The sequence below is a fragment of the Macrotis lagotis genome, chromosome 2 (genome assembly GCF_037893015.1).
Source record: "Macrotis lagotis isolate mMagLag1 chromosome 2, bilby.v1.9.chrom.fasta, whole genome shotgun sequence".
Taxonomy (NCBI): Eukaryota; Metazoa; Chordata; class Mammalia; order Peramelemorphia; family Peramelidae; genus Macrotis; species Macrotis lagotis.
Window position 1 is genome coordinate 250875611 of NC_133659.1, and position 27561 is coordinate 250903171.

General features: G+C 33.9%; 1 protein-coding gene and 2 long non-coding RNA genes across 7 annotated transcripts in view; 1 reads left to right on the forward strand and 2 right to left on the reverse strand.

The window, feature by feature from the left end:
- LOC141514697 (uncharacterized) overlaps positions 1-2717 on the reverse strand; it is a 35330-nt gene extending 32613 nt beyond the window's left edge. Inside the window, exon 1 of the long non-coding RNA XR_012476085.1 lies at positions 1656-2717. This is a non-coding gene — a long non-coding RNA (uncharacterized LOC141514697). The remainder of the gene's footprint in view (positions 1-1655) is intronic.
- LOC141514700 (coiled-coil domain-containing protein 91-like) overlaps positions 1-27561 on the forward strand; it is a 500695-nt gene that overhangs the window by 93337 nt on the left and 379797 nt on the right. Inside the window, exons 3-4 of one of the 5 annotated variants that reach the window (XM_074225710.1) lie at positions 4934-5024; positions 10463-14853. The exons of 3 other annotated variants lie outside the window; for them this stretch is intronic. In XM_074225710.1, the coding sequence (XP_074081811.1) occupies positions 4934-5024; positions 10463-10467 (96 nt within the window). In that variant the 3' untranslated portion in view covers positions 10468-14853. Of the gene's footprint in view, positions 1-4933; positions 5025-10462; positions 14854-27561 lie in introns of those variants that run through there. One more of the 5 variants, XM_074225712.1, reaches the window with a different exon arrangement.
- Positions 4749-27561, reverse strand: part of LOC141514702 (uncharacterized) — a 344275-nt gene continuing 321462 nt past the window's right edge. Inside the window, exon 5 of the long non-coding RNA XR_012476086.1 lies at positions 4749-7245. This is a non-coding gene — a long non-coding RNA (uncharacterized LOC141514702). The remainder of the gene's footprint in view (positions 7246-27561) is intronic.

Genomic DNA, 27561 nt, shown 5'->3' on the forward strand with positions numbered 1-27561 from the left:
GTTCTTTGTGTGAGGAAGTAGGATTAGATTTAAGATAGTACAGTTGCCTGCATATTTTCTTACAAGAAATATTTCAGCATTTCTTACTTGAAATCATGACGAGACTGAAACCTGCACCAAAGGAGGAAATATCCACATCAATAAGATCTCAGATTCATTGAAGGATAGCTTCATATGAGTCTATAATTTAATTAGTTCATCCTTCCCAGATGATTTATTATACAACCTTAAAAGTAGTGTAAGACTTCTATTTCACAATGGAAATGATTGAGGATAAAATACATGGATGACTCAGGAAGAGAATCTACTCGCCCTAAAACTACTTAAAAAAAAACAAACCCTCTATTCTTTAGTTCCTGCCACTAAGATCTTTATGCCAATTATTCATTTATTCTTCAAGAGCATCTGTAATTCATCTTGTGAATTACATGAGTTACCCAGCTTCTTTATATGTTAACATTTTAGAACTATCTAAATAACATAGACTTGAAATGTACTTTAAAGTTGAAAAGTACAATCATAGGGTGAATCAGGAATGTGGACTTTGAAAGAAAAACTTCATGGCAAATGAATGATGGCCTGTGAATGTTCTATTGAAAAGGTTGGGTCTTAGTTCTCTGAAGTTCAGAGTTGAGGTGACTGGCACAACCCTAGTTCAAACCACTGTTGAGACTATATTGGATCCTTGAGTGTAGTGTTATTCTAGACATGTATTTTATGGAGCATAACTGCCTAAAAAATAGTTCAAAGTCTCTCCTTGAAGTTGATTTACAATATTGATTTTGTTATATTCTCTGAGATGTCTAAATTGTAGCTCTTTTGAAAAGGCAGGGGTTCTAACATTTTTTGTGCCGTACACCTTTGGTAGTTCATTTAAACCTTTGGATTCATTCTCTGAATAAAGTTATTAAATGCATAAAAATAAAATGCATCAGATTACAAAGGAAAAACAAAGTTAGAGAAAATAAAGATGTAATTTTCCCCCTATATAAATTCACAAGCTTAGAATCCCTGCTGTAGAGGAAAACTTATAATAATGTAATTATATGAAAACAATTTGAAAAGAATATCTCATTGTAAAATCTATTTATTAAAGAGGATCCAGTCATAAAAAGTGGAATTATATAACCTCCATTAATGTAGCAGAGACTAGGTCATATGTGTAATAATATTTTTAAACATTACGATGTAAAGTGTTCCAACAAAATATCATTACTCTATGAGTCCATATTATCTTTGCCCATGATATTCTGGTGGCTAACCTGAAAGAAAAACTATTAGCTGATGCATAATGCTTAAAATTTGAAAGCTATTTCACATAATTTATGTCATTTGATCCTAACGACTACCCTGTGAGGTGACTTTCAGATATTCATATCCAAGCTTTATATGTGAGGAAACCAAGACTCTAGGAAATTAACCACTTTGCCAATGGTCAAAGAGCTAGTAAAAGACAGGAGGATTTGAAACCTAGTGTCATTTGCCTGCAAATCTAGTTTCCTTTCTACCACACTGTGCCCCAGAATTATGGCTGTTATAAATATTTTCATGAATTTCAGATAAAAAAAATTGAAATGCACCAGTTCTTTCAATCTATATATGAGTGAAATTAAGTAGGGAGGAAGTATGGCAAAGGAAAGTACTTAAGTACTTACTATTTGCTGAGTTGCTTATCTCATTTGAAATCAAAAGAAAATTTTCTCAGATTTTTCTGTCTCCTTGTTGCCATTTGACTCAGGAGACCTTTCAGAGCATCTCTAGAAGGAAAAATAGAGTTATGCTTATGATGTTCCAGTCTATCAGTTGTCACATGAACCTTTCATAATATTCTTTAACCAAAGACATTCATCGACACCAACTTTGCCTATTGTCATAAATTAGGTGTGGGAAGTCATATTATCTTTGTGATCTTGGATAAATTGCTTAACTTCTCTAAAACCTCAGTTTTCTCACCTGAAATATGAGGAGTTGGTCTATATTATTTCTGAGGAAATTTACAGTTTTCAGATTCACTTAAACATTAGTATATGTATGTGTTTGTATACTTGTATGTTTATCTGTGTGTGTGTATTCTCAAGGTACTAGATATTGCTGTTGCTTAAAGATAATTTTTTTCTCCTCCCTGTCCATTTTAACCCTTATATATAATCTTTTATATGTAACTGATCCTTCAGTTCACTCAGGCCCATCTTCCTGTCCCTTACACACTATGCTCACCCTTACCTATAAGTTTTTTTCATACTAATGTTCTTCTTTAAATATTTTCCTTCTTGTCCCTTTTACCTATCTAAATTGTCAAAATTCAGCCTAAGTCTCATCCTCTACATATAGTCTTTCCTTTCTATTCTGTCTCAAAATTCTAATTGCACTAAGAATCACCATGATAGGTTTGGCACTTAATTTGTCTTTAATGTAACCTTTTCCCTACTTGCATTGCCACAACTATATGGGAAAACCACATACCTTTTGTAGTTTCTGGGTTTAATAACATTCATCCTTCATTTATCCACTCTATTTCCTGGTCAAGTTACTTCTCCTTGTATCAAATATTTTACCTAATTTGTTTTTGCATAGACTTTACTCCATACTTAAAATGTACCCCCTCCTTACTGCCACCTCTTAAAAGCCTAACTTCTTTCAAAGTTCAACTCAAGTGATCCCTCCATGATGTAGTCTTCCCAGATTCCCTAACCTATTCATGTTGCATCATCCAGGAATAGCTTTTTACCTAGTATGTGTCTCTGTGTGTTTGTATATGTAATTTATATATATATATATATATATATATATATATATATATATATATATATATACTATTTGCATGTTTTTCCTTAAAATAATGTGGCTATAAAAAATAAAGCTATTTCATTTTTGTCACTGCACTCCTAATCCCGCGTATAGTGTATCCTTAAGTGTAGATGTTAAATGATTGTTGATTGACTGAATGTTTCATGTTTATCTTCTAGACTAGATTATACCTGGAGTCCAGAGGGAATTTCCTGTACTTCTTTATTTCCCTAGGAATAGGAATTTTTCTTTCTAATGCTGTAACTTATGAATCCCCACCACTGTGCTTCCTTAAAAATGATCAATTGTTATCAATTAGCCAAAAAAAAGACTTAATTAGCCTTTAGAAATAGGTGTTTATTAAGGTAAAATAATAATAGGTGGTATAACACATTCTCCCAAAAGTATCTGCCATTTACTTTCCTACCAGGGGAAATTGAGTACATATGGAAAAAGTGAAGCTCCCAGTGACTGAAGAACTTTTCTCCCCTTCACAGGGGTACTCATGAAGTGTTCTTGAAATCTAGTGTTACTCTTTTTCTAGTTTTTCCTCAGTGTGCCTAGAAATTTCCTAATGCAGGTACTAATTAATTGATTCAATGGACTTGTTGAAGCTTTTACTCACATCTAGTTTACACTTCTGATTGATTGGTTCAGTCAGGAAGATGGAATGATTTCATCATTTCACTTGAAATAAATAATATAGAAAAGAAGCAGCAATAGTCTTACAAAGCAAGGTTTATTTTACTTTGAAAATAAGTGTATCTTATGAATCTTCTTACATGGAAAATCTTACTGTATAAATTTCTGCTCTACAACAAATTTGAACTTATATCTTTATATGCTTGGGGTCACTTTGGGTATTGTTGTTTAATCATTTTTCAGTCCTGTCTAACTCTTCATGATCCCTTTTGGGGTTTTCTTGGAACTGAGGCAAACAGAGAACTGACTTGCCCAGGGCTAATTAATGTCTGAGGTCTTGATGAATACTGAAGCTCTTATTAGTAAATATCTCTTTATCAAAATATGCACCTATACATTTGTACATTTGTGTATAATTAATATTGAATGAGTATTTGCCAGATATCCATCTATGCTTAGAATCTTTCGTGACTTGTTCAAAATGTGTACAAAGATAAGTTATAAGAAGGACATCAGAAGTAGATTTCATGTCTCATTTAGTGTTTATCAAGCTAGCAAATAAGTAAACCAGAAAGTATTTTATAAGTGCTTACAATGTGTCCCATGACAAGCATTGTGCTAAATTCTGAGAATACCAAAAAAAAAAAAAAAAAAAAAAAGGCCTAAGAAAGTCCCTGGTCTCAGGGAGTTTATAATCAAACAGTAAGTAAACAGATATGTAAAAACAAGCTATATACAGCATTAATAGGGAATAGTTAAAAAGAAAAGACAATAGAATTAAAAGGGACTGGGGGAAAAGGTTGCGAATTTCTTCTTATTGAAGATGGGATTTTAGTTGAGATTTAAACACCAGAGAAGCCAATAGGGAGAGATGAAGAGAGAACATTCCAGGTGAGGTAGAACATTCCAGATATGGGAGACAGCCAGAAAAAAAATGTCCTATGCTCAAAGGCAGGATGTCTTGTTTGAGGCACAGCAAAGAAGCCATCATTGGATGTCATTGGGTCAGACTATGTGGTAAGGGAGGAAGGTCTAAGAACACTGAAAAAAGTTGGGGAGTGGGGAGAGTTAAGTTATGACAGAATTTGAATTCTAGAGGATTTGATAGTTAACCCTAGAAGTAAAAGAAAGCCAATACTTTCTTTGTGCTAAAGTGCTAAAATATTGAAAGTACAATTAATATATGTAATACTATATGGTGAATGTTTATTTTTCATATATGACATTTTACAAAGCAGAATTTCAGGGACAGGGAGAAAGGATCTTTAACCAATATCTTCATTAAAGGAAATAATTTTTTTTTAATTTTTGATGGATTTTGAAATTCTTCATTTGATAGACATTATTTCATTGCCTTACCCATTATGGTATAACAAGTAAAATGCTAAAACACAGAACATTTGGTTTAATTTTACTTTTTTTTGCTTTTTTAAGGTAACTATACCCTGCCCTTTCTCTTTCTCTATAGACTGGCTTATTCATCTCATCCCATTCACTTTGACAGGTCATGGTGGTATCTTCAGAGGAGCAACTGATCACAACCAAAGATATGCAACTACCAAAATCACTTTTGCAGGATTCTAGGGGTAATCCTGGTATGTGGAGGGAAGGGAAATATATTCCCCACTATTGTACATTCTCTGCCTCTACCAATTTCCTCCTCAATTGCACAAAATCAGTCACAATGAAACTGTTTACTCTTAAACATAAAGCATGTTACTAAGCAATAACTCAAATGCAGGAATAATCAAAACTTTTATTTAGTAGAAGGAAAAAAGTGGGAATAATTCTAACCTTTACTCAAGAGACATCAAGAATAAAGATAATAAAAATATAAAGGTCTATCCAAAAACTTGGGTCATACTCTCCCACCAATGCACACAGTATCTATTGGAATTGTAGGCTTATGCTTTCAGAAATCTAACAGAGGAGTACATAAGAAAGGAAACACAGATCCTAGTTCTGGTTGTCAAACTTTGATCTCCTTTATCTCTTTAGAGTATAACCTGTACCATGGGTCAGATCTTGGGCAAAATTGCTTTTCTTCCATCTGGTTTATATAGCTCTCCTATAGAACAGAGTCGTCTCAGTTTCTCTTAGGCCATTGACGCAGTGACAAGTTGTTTTATCACACAACTGCTCTGGGTAGGGTACTGAGAAAATGCTATACTCTTTCTGTGTGGAAATTCTGCATCCAGTCAGCTCTTAAGAAAGCTATACCAATTCAGTTAGCAAAGTAATTGCAAAACCTGCCTTTTCCCTTCTGTTTCTCCCTCTTGAGATTCAAGCCATAGTACATAGCAATATGGGCAAACCCTTTCCCCTTTCTCAGACTATAAACTTGCTTAGAGGGCAGTTCTGCCTTTCTCCAACCAAACAGCTCTTAGCAAAGCAGAGCCTCTTCCAGTCAGCAACAATTCTCAGCAGAGTAGCTGCAGTCTACCTATCAGCCTTCATCAGATCCTGTCAACTTCTGTATTGCATCTTATGTAGGCAGCTTCTCTCATCTCGTTTCCTCTGTCTTTCACTCTTCTAGAACTCACTTCTGTTTTCATCAAGTTGTTTCCTACCCCATCCTCTTCTCTTCATTTTTCTTCAAATACTTTAAATCAGGGTTTCCTCATAAATATTGACTCATCTATACATCTCTAATTTATTATTTGAAACTCAAAAATCCCAGCTTTCTATCATCTAAGACAAAGATCTATAATCTATAATTTATCTGTAGGCCTCAGTTATCTTATTTAAAATTTCCCAGAACTTTCAAAATTTTGAGATCAGGCACATGCATATGAACTCACAATGAACTGCAGCCATCTTTACCAAATTCATTATTCTACCTTCTAACAGATTCTTTCACTACATTTATCTGAGGGACAATTGTCTTATAAAGAAATCTATATCTCTTCTCAACATTTTATGTAGACTGTTTCTTCTTAAACTGATTTTATTTGTGTTTCTCACATAAATGTTCTTTCTCTACTTGTCTACAACAAAATGTCCACATGAAAGTGATTATACTTTACATTTCCTTTTTTGTTTTGAGCAGGACATACTCATAAAAATGTAAGTTCCCATCTACCATGAATAATGTAGAGAAAGACTAGCCAAGCAATGATCTTTCCTTTCATTAAATGGTTACAAAATTTAAGGTCTGCAAGAATCAGTGGATTTTTGTTGAACCCCTATAGAAGCCAACAAACTAGAAACCATAAAAGGGTAATTAAAATCAAAGAAAAATGAAAGTAAAGAGATTTATAAAGCCCAGGCCCCCAAATTTCAACCTTTTTTTAGGAATACCTAAGAACTACATGACAGCTGAAGCAACACAAAGTAAAGATGAAAAGAAAGTATTTTTACAAGTAAACATCAAATCTGAAAATATGACACCTATGCTCTTAGTAAAAAATTTGGCAGTGTTATATCATAAAGTAGTAATCTTTGATGCACTTTGAAATGAAAGCCACAAATACAGAACTCAACCCTACATTACAAGGGAAAAAATAGTGGAACAATTTGCCAAAACCTGTATTGCCTCAATAAAGGATAATAAGGTCATGCATAATAAAATAGAAGCTGTTGAAATTCAGGTACATGCCAAAAACATCAGTCTGATGGGCTGACTACTTGAAGAGGAATCCAACATCTTTTTAAGAGAAAGGTCCCAAATATTTTACCTCACATACATGTTCTTATATGCAATTCATTAAAAAAAACCCAACCAAATTAGATACTCAAGTTTTGTTATCTCCAGATTCTTATCTTCCTCACTGGAGGGCAGATTTCACCTTGGACATGCTCAGAGCTTCATAAATTCTGTGGAGAAATGAAGAAAGATATGAAATGAACCTTAGCAGCTACCTAAAACAAGGGCCATTTGGTCATCATCTTTATAAATTCTAATCCCAGAGTGATTCCTAACATATGCAAAGAAAGTAATTGATATGTTTTATTAAAAGATTCATCAAAATTCTCCTGTTCTTTTTGGCTCTTAATTTTAAAAACATATGAATTATAGACTCAAAGCTTCAACATAAGTTGGTTAGGTTAAATAAATATCCTGGCAGCAATTATTGGTCAAATGCTTGGAACCTTATTACAAACTGTGAATTTATTCTAAAATTTCCAAACTTCATTACATAGCATCTAAAAACCAGCATTCCAGCAGTTCTTTTAAAACCCATTATTTAAAAGAAAATGTCATAATGATTCTTCTGGATTTCAATAATATTGAAGGAAATGAGAGCCAGCAATTGACTACTGTAAGTATCCCAAACTATCCATAGAGGTTCTACATGGATATTTTGCATATTTTCGGAGATCACCATGTCCACCAGGCTCACCATATGAGACTGAATACAGAATTACAGTTTTCTGCAAAGAAGGACTTGACACTGGATAATTCAAATACTTTTCTCTTCTAACCTCTTCAAATCAAAACCAAATGAAAGTATAATCTCGAGATTCCTTTTAGTTAAGACATTATTTAGACTTTACAATTCACTTACATATCAGCTGATTCAACATTAAATTCTTTGCTATATCATTTTTTTTTTGGTTTTTTGTTTTGGCAAGGCAGTGGGGTTAAGTGACTTGCCCAAGGTCACACAGCTAGGCAATTATTAAGTGTCTGAGGCTGGATTTGAACTCAGGTACTTCTGACTCCACTGCACCACCTAACTACCCCTTTGCTATATCATTTGAAAATATATTTAAAATCCCATGAAATTTTACTCACTTTTGAGCTCCGATACTAAAATATATAATAGCACATCTAAATTGACTACTATGTTACTGTTATTTCTTAACTGAACTTGTCATTTTTGCCACCCAAATTAACTCCTAATTTCTTCATTTTTGCTAATGTTTACTAACATTTCTCAGATTGAAAACCTCAGCATCATCTTTAACTTCTTTCTTTTTTATTCTTGCTCTATGCATCCATTCAGTCACTGTTGTATTTTACATTCTTCACATTTCTCTTGCTACTCTAGTTTATATCCTCATTTCTTCTCACTTGAAGCATATTCATAGCCTCCTAAATGGCTATCCCTGGTTTCTATCGACACTCAGCCTAAACACCATCTTTTACGGGAGGTCTTCTTGGTCCCCTCCTGACCTTTTGAGTCATCTCTTTTCAATTAGTGTGTAAATTCATTGAGGTCAGGAACTGAGGGTTTTTTTCATGTTTTTACCTTTATTTGTATCCCTAGTGCTTAGCATAGTTTCTGAAATATAAACACTTAAATGATTGTCGATTGGTTGATTAAACAGAATCCCTTTAATCTACTAATACATGCTGTAATTAATAATCCTAATAATAGTAATCCTAATCTTACTCAAAATTATCCAGTTATTAGCAAACAACTACCCTGGGAAGAGTGCTGAGAAAATAAAAACTAAAGTTTACATTCTTAGATCTGGGATTCAAGACCTCCTGAATCCTGCATCTAATTTATCTCTCCATCCTCATCTCCCACTACTACATTATATGCCCTAGACAGAAGATCAATCATACTATTTTTTCTTCCCCTACAATGACCCAAGTTTTCAAGCATGTTACTATATTCACACCATTCCCTTTGTATGTCTACTTGCCAAAATTCTCCATAATCCCCAAGGCCCATCTAAAATGTTCCAAAAAGTTCTCTCCATGCTCTGAAATCTCCTTGTGTTTTATTCATTCCACTCCTTTGGTATTATTACATTATGTTCATCCCTTATTTCTCCTATTCAGTTTTAAGATCTTTAAGGGTAAGAACCATATCCTATTCATATTTGTTATTCATCATAGGACCTAGCATAGTTAGTTTCCTGCTTATGTTAGAGATTCATTTTTTGAATTTAATTATGCCCTATAGAGGCAAGTCATTTTTTTTTAAAATCTGTACCAAGCTAAAAATATAAAAACTCATAGAATGCTATATTTGGAGGAAGTTTTCAACATAAGTGCATTCTTAAACATTTGGGTAGTTTTCATAGCCTATTATAATAAAACATCATAAAGTCAAAAATGCCTTCTAACTCTCTCTACTTATGAAGAGCAGAAGAGTTACACACACACACACACACACACACACACACACACACAAACACATACACTCACAGAGTATGTGAATGTGTATGTGTGTGTCTTGTGCATCTCCCTCTGTTTCATTTGACAGGTGTTGAAGAAACTTTCCTTCTTTAGTTATAATAACTTTTACAACTTTATTTTTTTCTTAACAGGATGCTCAGTATTTAAGAAACCTACCCCATTCTAACACTATGTTGTATATATTGTGAACTCTGTTACATAGCATGACATTTGAGTATTCAGTTGGAGGTTGGACAAGAGATTCTCTTTAGATTCCTTTTATATCATAGAAAGGCATAGAGGACTACTCTTAGAGCCATGAAACTGGCTTCAAATTCCATTTCTGACACATTGTTGATATGAGAGCCAAGGCAAGTCAATCTCTAGGCAATATGTTAAGACTGCTTCAGAAAAGATGCCAACCTCCTTTAGTGGAGGGAGTTTCCTCATTCCAGAGTTCCCTCGAGTAGAATGACAGTAAATACTCGCTTTTATGTCTGCTACTTGAGTCATGTATTACTTTATTAATTCTCACTGTAGGTTCTCAAACAGTCAAAGATTAGATTCTGTGCGAAATAAAACAATCTATGGGTATGTTTAACAACATATGCTCCATTCTGCTTCTGTACCTCTCCATCAAGGAGAAGGAGATAACATTATGTTTTTCTAATAAGTAATCACTTATTAGAATTATTATAATTATTATATATTACATAATATTTAATATTAGATGTTAGATAATAATTAGAATTATTATAATTTACTTGTTTTCATAACATTTAAAATGGCCCAACCAGACAGAGTAGAATAATTTCAATTCAATATAATTCGTTATTCAATGTACTAGAAAGTTGATTCCTAGTTTTTCTCCTCAAAATAATGTGTCTAATACATTTTCTCTTATTTGCTTCAAATGTTCTAAATGACATTATTTTCTCTTTTTAACAAAATCCATAGCTTGATCAAGTGATCCGTCAGAGAAGCCTGTCATCTTTGGAACTATTTCTCTCTTGTGCCCAGAAACAATTGAGTTTTTTAATCTCTGAAGAACCAGCTTCAACAGAAGGAGGAGAATATGAAAAGCTGACCAGCACTGACAGTGGCTAGATCATTTGGGCCCCTAATTTACATTCTGTGAATTGCAAAGATGCTTTTTTTTTTCTTTTTAAAAACTTAGGGATTATAATACTGGTTTAAGGATAAAACAAAGCAATATTTAGAAGAATGTCAGGTGATCTAATTTACTTTGTTTTGTTTTCTCATTTAATTTGCTTTCAAGCATAATATGACTTAAGAAAGTAATTGAAAAATGACACATGATCAAAATCTACACTTATGTTACAAATTTTATAGCCTCCAGTGGCCTGTTATTGGTTAATTTGGCAAAAGTAATGAGTATCATAACTTATTGCCTCAATATGACTTTTTACAAGATGCCAGCATGTGATCTTATAATTGATTTTTTCTTTTAGCATAGGAGGAGATCCAAGTTTCAATATTATGTAGTTACCTCTTTGGAATTTGGATATAAAGATCTAAGTTTTCCTTGCCATTTTTTCAGTTACATAATAATACTTTTTTGTCAGTGAACAGAAAGTAAATAACAGGAGAAAAGAGAAATTTAAAATATTTTACATTAATTTTACTAGCCTATTGAAACACAAACTGAAAGGAAAGAAACAATGTGTGTGTGTGTATGTATGTGTGTGTGTGTGGTGTGTGTATACATATATTGCATATATTTGTTCTTCAAAATTGTTATTGAGCAATGAAATTACTTTTTTATGAAAATTTAACCTTGTGCTTGATCTGTTGAAAGAGAATTCATTGTAGTCCATGAAATCCCTGTTTTAGGATTTCAAGTTCTAATAGAGGTAGTAGAAATAATTTCCCCATAATTTTGAAAGTGCTTAGTTTATGATATGTATTTCAAACTTAATAGATTTGTGCCTCTGTTCATGGTTGTTTTTCACATTTTTCAGTTTTCAAATAAAGGATTGATTTTTTCCTGCCATTTAAATTTACATAAATGTTTTATCTTATATGTGTGATGCTTCAACTTTCATATGCCCTGAACATTCTTACAACAATAAAAATATCTTCCCAAAGTAAACTTATGTGATTAATTTCTCCATATATCTATATACTAGTGAGAACCTGCAGGGTATGTTTGTGTGGAGTTCATTTTAAATGATTAAAAAAGTGCTCAGGTTCTTTTTTTTTTTTGCAAGTTCAAGTAAAGACCTGAATACAACTGATGAGCCTGAAGGCCAAACAGACTTAATGACATCCATTCATGTATCATCTCCCAGAAAAGAGAAGGGTATCCTAAAGAAAGGGACTCTCCATTAAAATCTCCTGGTTTTCTGGGCACTAGTCTATGTGCACCTGTAAATTCGAGGAATGTTTGAGGCTGCAACCACTTAGTTCTTTGTTTCTTTTTCATCTATTGTAGTATTTTTTTTAAAATTATCCCACCAGTTTAGAAGGAAGCAACTGTAAAAAAAAATTAATGAGGACAAGACAGCTGACATATATTGGAAACTGACAGAGGGAAGGGCAGGGTGTGCTTTCTAAGGATCATATGAATTTGTTCATTGAACTAAGGCCTTCATTCTCATAAAATGGTAGTCAGTGTCCAGAGTGAATCAAAGTACACTTTGCATCTGCTCTAGCGGAAGTCCCACTTGCCAGATTGAGTTTTTAATGGGCACATACCCAGGTCCCAGAGGCTTACTCTAAACCACTTCTCTGAAATATGGAATTTTTTTAGGGTTTTTTTTTTACAAGGCAAATGGGGTTAAGTGGCTTGCCCAAGGCCACACAGCTAGGTAATTATTAAGTGTCTGAGACCAGATTTGAACCCAGGTACTCCTGACTCCAGGGTCAGTGCTTTATCCACTGCACCACCTAGCTGCCCCTGAAATATGGAATATTTTCACAGTCCTTCATACAATTGCAATCAAAATTGGATTATGGCACTATTCTTTCAGGACTTGGATGAGTTATCTAGAACTGACTTATATCAGTACACTCAAATCCAATACCAACTCAAAAAGTTATTGTGAAAACATATAAACATTGAAGCACCATTCTGCTTATGTCAAACTATTGTGAAATGGACAGAGTGCCAGACCTGGAATTAGAAAAAATCTTAGTTCAAATATGACCTCAGACATTTACTACCTGTGCAATCCTAGACAAGTCACTTACCTCAGTTTCCTCAGTTTGTACATGTGCAAAATAAGAATTATAATATCACCTACTTGATTGTTTTGAGGACCCAATGAAATTATAATCATAAAGTGCTTAGTACAATGCCTAGTAGTACTATAATACAAATGATAGCTAAATACCCATTATTGTTATTATTATTATTATTATTATTTGCTTTATAATATGAATTCTTTCATAACTTATTTGAACTTTATCCTTAAACTAGGTCTGGCAGCTTATCAAAAAACAGGAAATTCTAATCAGAGACCAAAAGCTCTATTCTTTTTGACTGATACTTCCTAGTCCCTCTATGGGAAATTCCATTCTTTGCAGTGGCTATAGCCTATGTTAGAATCTTCTCCTTTACTTCTAATGTTAATGTTCTTCAATGGTTTAGCTTAGGTGCCAGGTTTTACATAAAATATTTCTTGATCCCTCTCCACAGTTTTTATGCTTTCCTAACTCCAAGCTCATGACTTTTTATTTCCTCTCTATGTATAATTTTAGTTATCACTATATATTCTGTTTGCTTCTAATAGAATGTGAGCTCCTTGAAGACAGTCTTTCATTTTTGTCATTCTATCTCCATTGCCATGCACAAAATGAATATAATTAATATTTGTTGACTTGAATTGGTAGAACCACTGAGAATGTAAAGTAGTGAACAGTTATATAGATTACGGTAACTGTGTGACAGAACTAAAGGTAATGCTGGAACTTCATCAGAAGAAAAAAAAAACATCACATTGTCTCCTATAGAGAAAAATCTTGGTGAATCCACTGGTGAAGTCATTACAAATTATGATTTTAATCTCATTCAAAATTGGTACAACATCCTTCATAATGAACTAATCCCTTTCATTTTAGAACAATTCCTCTCTTCTGTAATTCATTAAAACCTCTTCTCCACCATTGCACTTCACCCCACCCCACGCCCACTAAATTTTAATACACCCCTGACTATACTTTGCAACAATGATTTCACCTTCTCTTATAGCCTTAACCTCACCCCCCACTCACTGGTTCCATTCCTTTCTTCCCACTGAAATTTCTATAATTCTCTACCTACTACTATCATTCATCAACTTCATATGCTATGAGGTTTATAGTATCCACAGTTGTCAACCAATCCAGTTCCCTTTTTTAAAGACCCACTATTCAATTGCTATTTTTGTTGTTTACTGTTTTTTCCTGCAGTTGCTCAAATGATTTTTGTGACCTAACATAAGAACAATTTTTTTAAAAGTCCCGTGCACAGCTAAGGAATATTCATACTTTTACTATTTGTACTTAGAAATCTCCAGACATCTATCATACCTACCTTTTCTAAAATTGTAGTTTCTTTCTTTCCTTTTCTTCCTTCCTTCCTTACTTTCTTTTTTAGTTTTTTGCAAGGCAAATGGGGTTAAGTGGCTTGCCCAAGGCCACACAGTTAGGTGATTATTAAGTGTCTGAGACCAGATTTGAAACCAGGTATTCCTGACTCCAGGGCCAGTGCTTTATCCACTGCGCCACCTATCCACCCCCCTTCCTTCCTTCCTTCCTTCCTTCCTTCCTTCCTTCCTTTTTTTCTTTTTCTTTCTTTCTTGTTTATCTTTTTTGTGATATTTGTTAAAGTCTGAAAAAGGTATAATTATATTCTAAACTATTACAGGTTTTCTATTTTTCCCCTTCAACTTAATTTTTCTTTAGGTTTTTAGATTCTATCGTATTTAGTGTATATTAATATTTCTATTCATTATCCTTGTCTTTTATTGTTGCTCTGAGATTGATTGCTGACCTTTTTTGCGGGGGAGGCAAGGCAATGGTGGCTTGCCCAAGGCCACACAGCTGATTGCTGACCTTTTTAAAAAGAAATCATGTATGGACTTGCTTATCCCTTCAGTGCAACAACCAGTGACAATTTTGAGCTATCTGCAATGGAGAACACCATCTGTATTCAGAGAAAGAATTGTGGACTTTGAACAAAGACCAGAGACTATTACTGTCAAAATAGAAAAATAAAAAGCATTATATTATAATGTAATTTTACTATCTCATACTTTATATTTCTTCCTTATGGATTTGATTTCTCTGTCATCACACTCAACTGAAATCAATGTATAACATAGAACAAATGTAAACACTAACAGAATGCCTTCTTTGGGGGTGGGGAGGGAAGCAAGAATGGGGGGGGATTGTAAAACTCAAAATAAATAATATCTTTCTTTAAAAAAAATCATGTAACTGATGCTGAGTGAGATGAGCAGAACCAGAAAAACACTGTATACCCTAACAACAACATGGGAGTGATGTTCAACCTTGAAGGACTTGTTCATTCCATCAGTGTAACAATTGGGAACAATTTTGGGCTGTCTGCAAAGGAGAGTACCATCTGTATCCAGATAAGGAGCTGTGGAGTTTGAACAAAGTACAAGGACTATTCCCTTTAATTTAGGAAAAAAACAGATATCTTATTGTCTGATCTTGTTACCTCTGAGAATTCTGTTCTCTTTAAGAATATGATTTCTCTCTTATCACACCCAATAATTTAATCCTAAAGAATCAGTGGTAAAAGAAAATACAAAAAAAGTGCTCCAAAAATTAAAAAATATGATTTGTGATTTAGCCAAATGAGATCTCAGGGCAAAATATTTATTTCTCAACACCATTGAAAAAAGAAAAAAACACAATAAATTAAGCATACAACTTTAAAGGGGGGTGGGGAAGCAAAGTGGTAAATCAAAGAATCCTATCAAAATATAAACAAAAATCCTAAATGCCAAAGAAAATATAAAATTAGCAAAAACATCATAGAATTAATAAATGAAATTGGGGGCAACAGAAGAACTAATAAAATAAATTATTGACTAACCAATATTTTAAAGAGAGGAAAGCAAATTTTCCGGTATAAAAAAATAGAAAGAATTAACAACAAATTAAAGGAAATAATTAGATAGTTTTCCAAATACATTCTAAAATAATTGATATTTACAAAAATCATAAAAATCATAAAAAGAAATCGAATAAGTCATGAATATTCAAAGACCAAAAAACACCCAAGATCAGATGTAATTGCAAATAAATTATTTCAAACACTTAGATAACAACTAATTTCAATAGGTGCAAACTGTTTTCAAAAAGAGGAAAAGAAGTAGTCCTAAGAAATTCAATGATATAAAGATGGTCCTGATAACCAAAACAAGGAAAGACAAACCATGAAAAGAAGATTTCAGAACAATATCCATTTACAAATATTAATACAAAAATATTTAATAAATTACTAACAGAGGCTAGCAACATAATAGTTCATAAAAACAAAATAGATTTTATTAATAACAAAAACCAAAAATCACATTATTACATCAATATAAGGTTGCACATGACTGGCAAAAGTTGAACAGAATGATGGGTAACTTTTAGACATTCTGTATATGGCACTGTTTTATTTCCTTTGGGCCTGAATATTAGCAAACATCAAAATATGTTTGATGGTGGCTTGAAGTTAGCATGCTCCTAGAGTTTTCTCTACAGCATGTCAAATGAAGCCTCTGCTCAGACATTAAAGCTACAGACACCATCAAAAAAAAAAAATCAAAGCCAGTTTTCCACTGTAGACATCACAGAGGATCTTTAAATAAGGCCTGACTCTTGGGGGAGGGGAAAGATGCGAGGGGGTGGTCAAGGATATTCTGCCCAACTAGGCAGGAGAGCAGGAAAGCCAGCAGGAGGCTTTTAACTCCAGTGTAGCCCAGGTTCCAGCAGCTAAATAGCAAGCCAACAGGGAGCATCCCAAACCCAGACAAAGTCTGAACTCTGGGAATAATGGGGCAAAAGATAGGAGTGGGTTGGAAACAAAGCACTGCATAAGCAATGCCTGCATATGCAACATCTTAGCCAGTGATAAGTCAGGGATCAGACCCCATTGCTAGCACAAAGTTTTGGATTATACTCCCTGTACCTCAGGAACAGAGTTCAACAATCAAAATGAGCAAAAAAGGAGAATGCTAACCATGGAAAACTATATGCAGATAGAGATGATTAAAATGCCTCCTTAGAAGAAGAAAACAATGAAAAAATTGCCTATGTGATAAAGTTTCAAAAAAAAGTCTATGAATTGGACTCAAATCCATTATCTCATGGAAGTATTTAAAAAAGAATTTAAAAGGCAATGAAGAGGAGAAAAGAAATGAGAAAATGTAAAAAAGAAAGGAGAGCCATTCAGAAAAATTATGAATAATTGACTAAAGAATGCATCCACTTTAAAAGTAAAAATAACCAATTGGAAAAGGAATGGAACTCTTCAAAAAATAAAATCGACCAATGAGAAAAGAAATGCAACTCATATAAAACTAAAATTGATCAATTGGAAAGGGAATGCATCTCGGCAAAAAGTAAAATTAACCGACTGGAAAAGGAAACCCAAAATCTAACTGAAGAAAATAAAACTCTTAAAAATTAGAATTGGACAAATAGAAACTAATGAATCTATGAGACACAAAGTTTCCATCAAACAGAATCAAAAGGCTGAAAAAATTGAAGAAAACAAAGTACCTTTTAGGAAAAAGCAAGTGACCTGGAAAATAGATCTGGTAAGGATAATTTTATGAATTATTGATCTTCCAGAAATCCTAGATCAAAAAAAGAACCTGGAAAATATATGTCAGGAAATAATCAGGCAAAATTATCCAAATATACTAGATCAAGAAGTCAATATAATCCTTGAAAGAATACACAAAACAGAATACCTCCAGAAAGAGACCCCAGGATAAAAACTCCAAGGACAATCATAGACAAATTCTCAAATAAAGGAGAAAATACTACAAGCAGTGAAAAAGAAGCAATTTAAATACAAAGCACAATCAGAATTATACAGTATATATCAACTTCAACATTAAAGGATCAGAGGACCTGGTATATGATAATTAGGAGGGCAAAAGACCTTGGATTACAACCAAAAATTAACTACCATGCAAAATTCAGCATTTTCTGTCAGGGGGAAATATGGATGTCCAATGAAATAGAGGATTTACAAAGTTTCCTGATAAAAAAGATCAGAACTGAACAGAGAATTTGATCTTCAAAGATAACACTCAAGATATGCATAAAAAGGTAAACAGAAAAGGGGGAAAATTCAAATGTTAGTCAAGAGCACTAAATTGTATATAACCCTACAAGGAAAGAAAACATGTGTAATTCTTTAGAATTGTATTTCTCTTAGGAGAGATAAAGGACTGAATATGGTTGAAGAAATTATACTTAGAGGATATGAGTGTGGTTGGTTCCTGTTCTTCATTATTGAAGAAGACCAAAATGACATGTTTGAGAAAAGTTATAGTTTGTCTGAATGTGACTGATAGGACCAATATGAACTCAGAATGTTCTTTCATGCTCAGACATAAATAGTCCAGATTAATACCTAGGGTGTTTACTCTAAACTTATGTTTCTTATATTTCCTTTGAGATTAATTCTGCTTTGCTTATTAGAGCTCAGCACTTACTTTTGGTTTTGGATTTGTTTTTGCAAGGCAATGGAATTAAGTGACTCACCCAAGATCACAGAGTTAGGTAATTATTAAATGTCTGAGGGCAGATTTGAATTCAGGTCCTCCTGACTCCAGGGCTGGTGCTCTATCCACTGTGCCACCTAGCTGCTCCTTCAGCACTTTCTTTAATGAGGGTATTCTCTACTGGGGCAGTCCTTTGCCAATGTCTCCCATGCTTTACACTCAAATCTAAAGTTCTTAAGAGAGACCTTCAGAGTGTCCCAGTACTTAGAATGCTTAAAAGCTCTAAACATAATTAAATCAGAAGTGACTTTACTAGATACTTAGAGGTTTATAATGCAATAAGGGCAAAGGGTGAGTAGAAGGGTTGAAAATAAATTGATTAGGAAGTGATTTTTGTCTTAATCCATACTTTCATTAATAAAGGTTTTAGTATTATGGTTGGGTGCTTAAGGAACAGTGACAGAGAGAGAGTTCACCATTTGGTTGGGCTTAAGGGCTATGGTTGGATTGCTATAGAGATAGAGGGAAAGAGAGAGTATACTTAGAGGGACTGGACAGGAAACCTTAAAGAGATTTGCTTTACTTGACACTTTGGCTACAATTGGAGGGAGTGTGCTTTGGGGAAGGGGAAGGTGTTCATGAAATGATTTGGCTTTGCATGATGCTTTGGCTCATGAAGATTATGTGTCCATAGAAGGTATAATGTGATTATAATTTGATGTAATTCATGATTCTTGAGAAGTATATTTCTAATGAGACAGAAGAGGGGAGGGTACTTAGTGACTTGGAGGCAATACTGCTTATCAGTCAATCAAGCAATCAATCAATCAACCTTTGAGAGTAGTACTTCCATCAGATCAGATAAAAGGAGTATATTTTGACAAAGGATACAAGATACAAGACAGTTAAAACAATAAAATTATAAAAAGGATTATACTAGGAGAAGGATATGTAATAGTAGACAACACCAGGTGAAGAGGCACAAAGTCCTATTATAGTAGAAGGAAGATAGGAACAGTATGAACACTGATTAAATCCTACTCAATAGATTTGACCCAGAGAGGGAATAACATATATTCCTAATGGGGTTTAAAATTCTCTTACCCTACAGGGAAGTAGAGGGTGGGAAAAGGGGGAGGAAAGGGTAGAAGGAACTGATAAAAAGAAAGGTGAAGGTATAAGTGAAAACAAACTGAAAGTTAAAATTTAAAAGAAAAGTTAAAGGGGAAAGGGTGCAAAACATTGCTGAGGGGGAATAAGAGAAAAGTAAAGATCACATGGAAAGAAATAAAAAATTAATGATCTTAACTGTAAATTGAATGGGATGAACTCAACCATAAAACAGAAGCAGATAGCAGAATAGATCAAAAACCAGAACCCTACAATATTCTATTTACAGGAAACACATATGAAGTAGAGAGATAGAAACAGGGCAAAAGTAAAAGGCTGGAGCAAAAGCTATTTTGTTTCAGCAGAAGTAAAAAAAAATCAGAGGTAGCAATACAGATCTCAGACAAAGCAAAAGCAAAAATAGATCTCATTAACATGGATAAGGAAGGAAACTATATCTTCTTAAAAGGCATCATAGGCAATGAAGTTATATCAATGTTTAACATATAATATGCACCTAGTGGTATAGCACCCAAATTCAACCTTCTGCTCTCAGAACTAGATAAATCTAACCAAGAAAATAATTAAGAAGGAAGTTAAGTAGGTGAATAAAATCATAGAAAATTTAGACCTCTGGAGAAACCTGAATAGGAATAGAAAAGAACATACTTTTCTCTGCAGTACATGGCATAATGACCATATACTGGGTTGTAAAAAACCTTACAATCAAATGCAGAAAGGCAGAAATAATAAATGCCTACTTTTCAGACCATGATACATTAAAAATTACATGTAATAAAGGGCCATGGAAAGATAAATCAAAAATTAATTGGGAACTAAATAACAATTTTAAAGAATGAGTTCATCAAACAACAAATCATAGAAATAATCAATCATTTTATCCAAGAAAATGATAACTATGGAGACATCATATCAGACTTCATGGGATGCAACAAAGCAGTTTTTAGTGAAATTTTATATATCTCTAAATGCTTTTTTGAATAAAATAGAGAAAGAGGAGATCAAAGTATTTGGTATGCAATTTAAAAAGCTAGAAAAAGAACATGTTAAAGATCTTCAATTAAATACCAAATTACAAATTCTGCAAATCAAAGGAGAGATTAATAAAACTGAAATCAAGAAAACTATTGGTCTAATAAATAATGCTAAGGGTTGATTTTTATGAAAAAATCAATAAAATCGACAGACCTTTGTTTAATCCGATTTAAAAAAAATAAAGAAGAATTACCAGTATCAAAGAATGAAAAGGGTGAACTCACTACCAATGAGGAAGAAATTAAAGAGATTAATAAAATAAATAGATAATTAGATAAATTAAAAAGATAATTGCCCAATCATATGCCAATAAATTTGACAATCTGAGTAAAATGGATGAATATTCACAAAAATGCAAACTACCCTGATTAACAAAAAAGTTAATAAAATACTTAACCCCATTTCAGAAAAAGAAATTGAAGAAACCATCAATAAGCTCCCCTCCCCAAAGCCTCCAGGTTCAGATGTATTTAAGTAAATTCTAACATTCAAAGAACATACAAAGAACAAGTAATTCTAATTCTACAAAAACTATTAAAAAAATATGAGTTCTACCAAAGTTCTTTTATGACATCAATATGGTGCTGATACTTAAATTATGAAAAGTCAAAACAGAAAAAGAAAACTATAGACCAATCTCCCTAATGAGCATTGATGCAAAAATCTGAAATAAAATTTTAGCAAAGAGATTACAGTAAATTCTAGTATAATACACCATGATCAGGTAGAATTTATACCAGGTAGGCATGGAGGGTTCAATGTTAGAAAAACACTCAACATGATTGAACATATAATAACAAAATAAATAGAAATTATGTGATTATCTCAATAGATACTGAAAAAGTCTGACAAAATACAACATCCATTCCTATTAAAAAACACTAGAGTATAGGAATAAATGGAGTTTTCCTTAAAATAATAAGCAGTATATGGGGCAACTAGGTGGGATAGTGGATAGAGCACAGCCCTTGGGAGTCAGGGGGACCTGAGCTCACAGCCAGTTACAAACACTTAAAAATTACCTAGGTGTGAGCTTGGCAAGTTACTTAATCCCATTGCCTTGCAAAAACCAAAATAAATAATAATAAAAATAATGATAATAATAGTAAGCAGTATCAAACCATCAACAAATATTGTATATAATGGGGATAAACTAGGAACATTTACAATATGATTCCTAACTATCCAATATAGTATTAGAACTATTAGGAATTGATGATAAATAAGATGAGTAGAAGCAGAAGAACATTATACACCTTAACCACAACATGGGTTGATGATCAACCTTGATGAATTTACTCACTCCATCAGTGCAATAATCAGGTACAATTTTAGAGTATCTGTGATAGAGAATACCATCTATATCCAGAGAAGGAACTGTAGAGTTTAAAAATGATGCCTAAAGATTATCTTCTCTAATTTTTAAAAGTTGTCTTGTGTATTGCATAATTTTGCTATCTCTAATATGTTCTTTCTTCCTTTTGGATCTGTTTCTTCTCTCTCGACATTCAGTTATGACTTATGCCTATCATGGAAGCAAATATAAAGATTATATTAGATTGCTTTCTGTTGGGAGAGGTGAGAGGGAGAAAAAATTTGTAAAATTCAAAATCTTGCAAAAAAATTGGTAGAAACCTTTGCATGTAATTGAAAAACAAATAGAATATTTATATAATTAAAAAAGATATATTAGCTGTAGCAATAAATCAAGAAAAAAATTGAAGGAATTAGAATTGGCAATAAGGAAGCAAAACTCTGCAGATAATAATCATATTATTATACTTAGAGAATGGTAATCAACTAAAAAACTGCATAAAACAATTAACAAATTCAGCAAAGTAACAGGATATAAAATAAGTCCACATAAATCATCAGTATTTCTATATATGAACAATAAAAACCCAAGGGCAAGAGATAGGAAGAGAAATTCCATTTGAAATAACTGCAGATAATATTAAATACTTGGGAATCTACCTCCAAGACAAACACAGGAAATTGTATGAACACAATTAGAAAACACTTTTCACACAAATAAAAGCAGATCTAACAATTGGGAAAAATGTCAATTGCTCATGATGAGGTCAAGCTAATATAATAAAAATGACATTTCTACCCAAATTAAATTACTTCTTTAGTGCTATACCAATCAAACTATCAAATAACTACTTTGCTGTGCTAATAAAAAAAAACACAAAATTCATCTAAGCAATAAAAAATCAAGAATATCAAGGGAACTGATGAAAAAATATGTGAAGGAAGGTTACTTAGCTTACCAGATCTAAAATTATACTATAAAATTGCAGTTATAGGGGCAGCTAGGTAGCGTAGTAGATAAAGCACTGGCCCTGGAGTCAGGAGTACCTGGGTTCAAGTCCGATCTCAGACACTTAATAATTACCTAGCTGTGTGGCCTTGGGCAAGTCACTTAACCTCGTTTGCCTTGCAAAAACCTAAAAAAAAAGTTGCAGTTATCAAAACTACATGGTACTATTAAAAAATAGAGTAATAGACCAGTGAATTATAATGTTTGTCCTTTGTTTCCAAAGAAGGGAGGTGATGCCATGACAAGCATGTAAACTGGATTTGAATGAGGGGAATACTGTGCTATGTCACCAGCTTCACTTTCTTCTCCTGAGCCATCTAGGTCCAGTGACCACATATGAAACAGGAGGACTGGAGATGGCCCTGGATGCAAAGCAATCAGCATTAAGTGGCTTGCTCTGTGGTTATCTCCCAGGCAGTTGAAGGATGTACATGTCTATAAAGCAAAGGGAAATAGATGTGTTGTGACAATCTCAATAGGAAGTCTCTTAATCATTATCAAGATTTTTGCCAGTGTTATCCTTAATAATTACCTAGGTGTGAGCTTGGGCAAGTCACTTAACCCCATTTTAATTATTAAGTGTCTGAGGTCAGATTTGAACTCAGGTCCTCCTAACTCTAGGGCCAGTGCTCTATCCACTGCACCACCTAGCTGCCCCCCTAAAAGATATTTTAACAGAGAACTCACACAAGCTAAGTGATCATGTGGAGGTCAGAAGTGATTAAAGGACACACACAATTCAAGAATCACTCAATATCTCCCTGAAGAACTTTGGAATTAATTATAAAACATGGGAAACACTGGTAAAGGACTACCAGCACAGCATGCCTGCATCAAAGAAGGTACCATACTCTATGATGAGCAAAGAAGAATTTCAATAGCTCAAAAGAAACGTGAGATGTACAAAATTAAAGACATCTCTCCTGAAGTGTTCATGTGGACTATTAGTGCCCAAGCTGTAGAGCTTTTGAACTTATATTTGTCTGATCAGCCATAATCTGACACACTATACTTTGACCCCAACATAATGAAGTCATTTTGGTCCTTTTTGAGAACAAAGGACAACAATCATAACTATATGACAGGAAAAGGAAATTGTATAAGCATTAGCTAGTATATAAATTAGGAGGCAGAAAGGGGGAAGCAGAAAGTTCCAGTGTGGGAGACAACCAATGAAAATGGCCAAAGTCAAGAAATGGAATGTCATATACAAAAGTATAGCAAATAGGGCAGCATCTGTGGATATCAGAATACATGGAAGTTTAAGGTATAACAGTTTGAAAAGGGGCTAGTCCACAGAGGGTTTAGAAGTCATTGAAAAGATATTATATTTCATACTGGAGGCAATAGGAATCCAGTGCAGTTTGTTGGGTGACATATTTAGTCTTATACTTAAGGAAGATCACTTTGATTTCTAGTAAAGGATGTACTGGAGAGAAAAAACACTTGAGGCAAGGAGATCAATCAGCAGGCTATTAGGACAATCTAGGAATGAGGTGATGAGATCCTGTAGCAGAATAGTTAACAATTTCAGAAGAGAAAAAGGGATGTTTATAAGAGATATTACAAAGGTAGAATTGACTAGATTTGACAGTTGATCAGATGCAGAGGATAAAAGAGCAAGAAGTTGAGAATGACATGTATATTCAGAATTCGGATTATTATATTACTGCCCATGACAATGATAAATATGTTAGTAATGGGAGGGTTTTGGAGAAAAGATAATGAGTTCAGTTCTTGAAATACTGAGCTTAAGATTTCTATAAGACAGTCAGTTGAAGAAGCCCAGGCAATTAGAGATCTGATTTTGGAGGTCTTGAGAAATGTTAAGAGTTGGACAAATCTGAGCATCAGGAGCTGATTAGATAAGCAAATGAAATAGCGAAATGGAGAAATGAAGACATCTATAAGACTCACATTGAGAAAAGGAAATGGGTCCAAGAAAGATAGTTCCTCTCCAAAGAAAACATGACCTCATCACAGATATCCTATAAGTCTCTCTATGTGGACTCACAAGATCTTAAACATCATTTAAAGATAAAAATAAAGATTGAGGATGCAGTGCTGTGCCATAGAAAGGTACAAAAGTGGCCATTGTATTCAAATCATTTTATAAGCTATTTGGGGGAAAAATAATTTGAAAGGGTTTGGGACTGGAGGTGTGACAAAATTACCCTTTTCCTAGATATATTAGAGTTAATTTGGCATTTCCCAGTTACCTTATTAGTGACATCAGGACAGTGAGAACCATGGTTGTGATGTTTAGATCTACAAAAATCAATGGAATGTCAGCATTGATTAGAAGGTTTCAGTCTTAATAGGAAATGATTATAGTAATCTACTGTTTTATAACCCAAAAGAGTTCAGCTTCTGGGATAAGAACTCTCTCTTGGATAAAAACTGTCCAGGAAAATTGGAAGATAGTATGGCAGAAACTTGGCTTAGATCAACATCTCACACCCTATACCAAAATAAGATCAAATTGGGTACAGGATTGAGACATAATAGTCAAATATAATAAGAAAACTAGAACAAGGAATAGTTTTCCTATCAGATCTATGGAAAGGGGAGCAGTTTAATACCAAGGAAGAGATAGAGAACATCATAAAAAACAAACTGGATAATTTTGATTACATTAAATTAAAATGCTTATGCACAAACAAAACCATTGTAACCATGATCAAAAAAAATGTAGTGAGTTGGGAAACAATTTTTACAACTAGTGTATTTTCTTTTTTTAAGATTTTATCTACTTTGAGTTTTACAATTTTTCCCTTTCCCCCCCTCCACAGAAGGCAGTCTGTTAGTCTTTACCATGTTTCCATGCTATATATTGATCTAAGTTGAATGTGATGAGAGAAATCATATTCTTCTATTCGCTTACATTTTAAGGGAGAGTTCATCCCATTCACATTCAAAGTTATAATCACTAACTCTTTATTGCCCTCCATGCCATCTTCCCTCTGCTTGTATTTTTCTCCTTTTTTCCTTTTATACATATTCCCCCGAATTTTGCTTCTGGATACATCCATCTTCAGTGTGTTTATATCACTAAATCCTGTAATATTAAATCCAGGCTTTTTTTATCTTCAGTGTTTTCAGGAAGACCTATAATTCTCAGGTTGTCCCTTCTCCGTCAGTTCTCAAGGTCAGTGGTTTTGCTGATGAGGTATTTTACATTTTCTTCTATTTTTTCGATTTTTTGGTTTTGTTTAACAGGCTCTTGCTGTCTCATGAAGTCATTAGTTTCCACAGACTCCATTCTTTATTTTTAGAGAAGAATTTTCTTCATTTACCTTTTGCAACTCCTTTTCCAGTTGATCAATTCTATTTTTGAAAGAGCTTTCCATTTGACCAAGTGAGGTTTTGAAAGTATTATTTTCTTTCTGCATTTGTCAAATTGTATTTTGCAATGATTTGTTTTCTTTCTTCCAATTGATTTTTAAACTCCTTCCTTATTTCTTCAAGGAAGTCTTTCTGTGTTGGAGACCAAATCATATTCTCCTCAGAGGTTCTAGCTCTTTCTGAGTTAGGGTCTTTGCCTTCTAGGAATTTTTTTATGGACCACCCCCTTTCTTCTGGCCTTTCTTTATTTTACTAAGACCTTATGTTGGCAAGGGGCTGGTTCACAGAGATTTGGTGTTGAGATCCCTAGAGGCTTTACTCCTTGTCTGGCCAGAAGGCTGTGTTGGTTGCTTTCTCTGGAGTGTCTGTGACCTTAATTTGAGGACCTCTCCCTTAATTTGGAGTGGTTGAATGAAACTGTAGAATATTTTTATCTTTGATCAATGGTGTATTTTGCCCTAGGGCAAGGTATTTGCTCTCCCTATTCACAGCTGAGGGAGGTCTTCTGCTCACATGCCTGGGGGGCAGAGGAGGGCTGCAATTGTGTTTGTTCTGGGAAGAGGCTTCACCTGAAATGAAGGACTGGAACCTCTCCCTCCAGCTCTGCATTGGAACTCTCCCTTCAGCTCTGCCTGCAAGCTCCAGACCTTCAGTGCTGCAACCAATGCCTTTGCTCCCTAGTTGCCTGATCAAGTTTGCCCCACTCTGAGTTCTCAGGATCTCACTTACCCCGTCTCCAATCAGACTGGTCACACTTTCAGGGTCTCAGAATCTTGCCTGCCCCACTGTTCAGGCTAGTAGAGTTCTCAGTCTCTGATACTGTCCTGTGCTCCCAGCAGAGTCAGCCCTCTGCACCCAGTTCGCCCATGATCCTGAAGGACAAAGCTTGAGGAAGATCTTCTTCTCCTAGTTTCTCTTTCTGGGTTTTGTGTATCAGATTTCTGTTAAGAGGTTTATTTCATATTATTTATGAGGGAAGATCAGGAGATTAGCAACTGTGCCTCTGGGTTAATCAAATGTCAGTATAAAAACTTATGGTTGGGGGTGGCTAGGTGGTGTAGTGGTTAAAGCACCGGCCTGGAGTCAGGAGTACCTGGGTTCAAATCCGGTCTCAGACACTTAATAATTACCTAGCTGTGTGGCCTTGGGCAAGCCACTTAACCCCATTTGCCTTGCAAAAAAAACCTTATGGTTGGCTGTGTCATATTGCAAAAGAGGAATTTCAAAGAAGTTACCTAATGAATGTCATCAGGGAGATGCATGAATGGAAAAAAAAGATAAGTCAGTCATGTAGTGAGAAGAAAAGAAGACAGAATGGCAGCTAGATTGACCTTGTTCTTTACTGGTATCCAAACAATGTCAAGAGATCTAGAGGCAGGTCCTTAGTATTTTAATACTATGGATGGTGGAAAATGTATAGGAGGAATTAAAATAGAATTTTAAAAAGTTGTGTTATTATCTGCACACACACACACATATTTCATATATATATATATATATATATATATATATATATA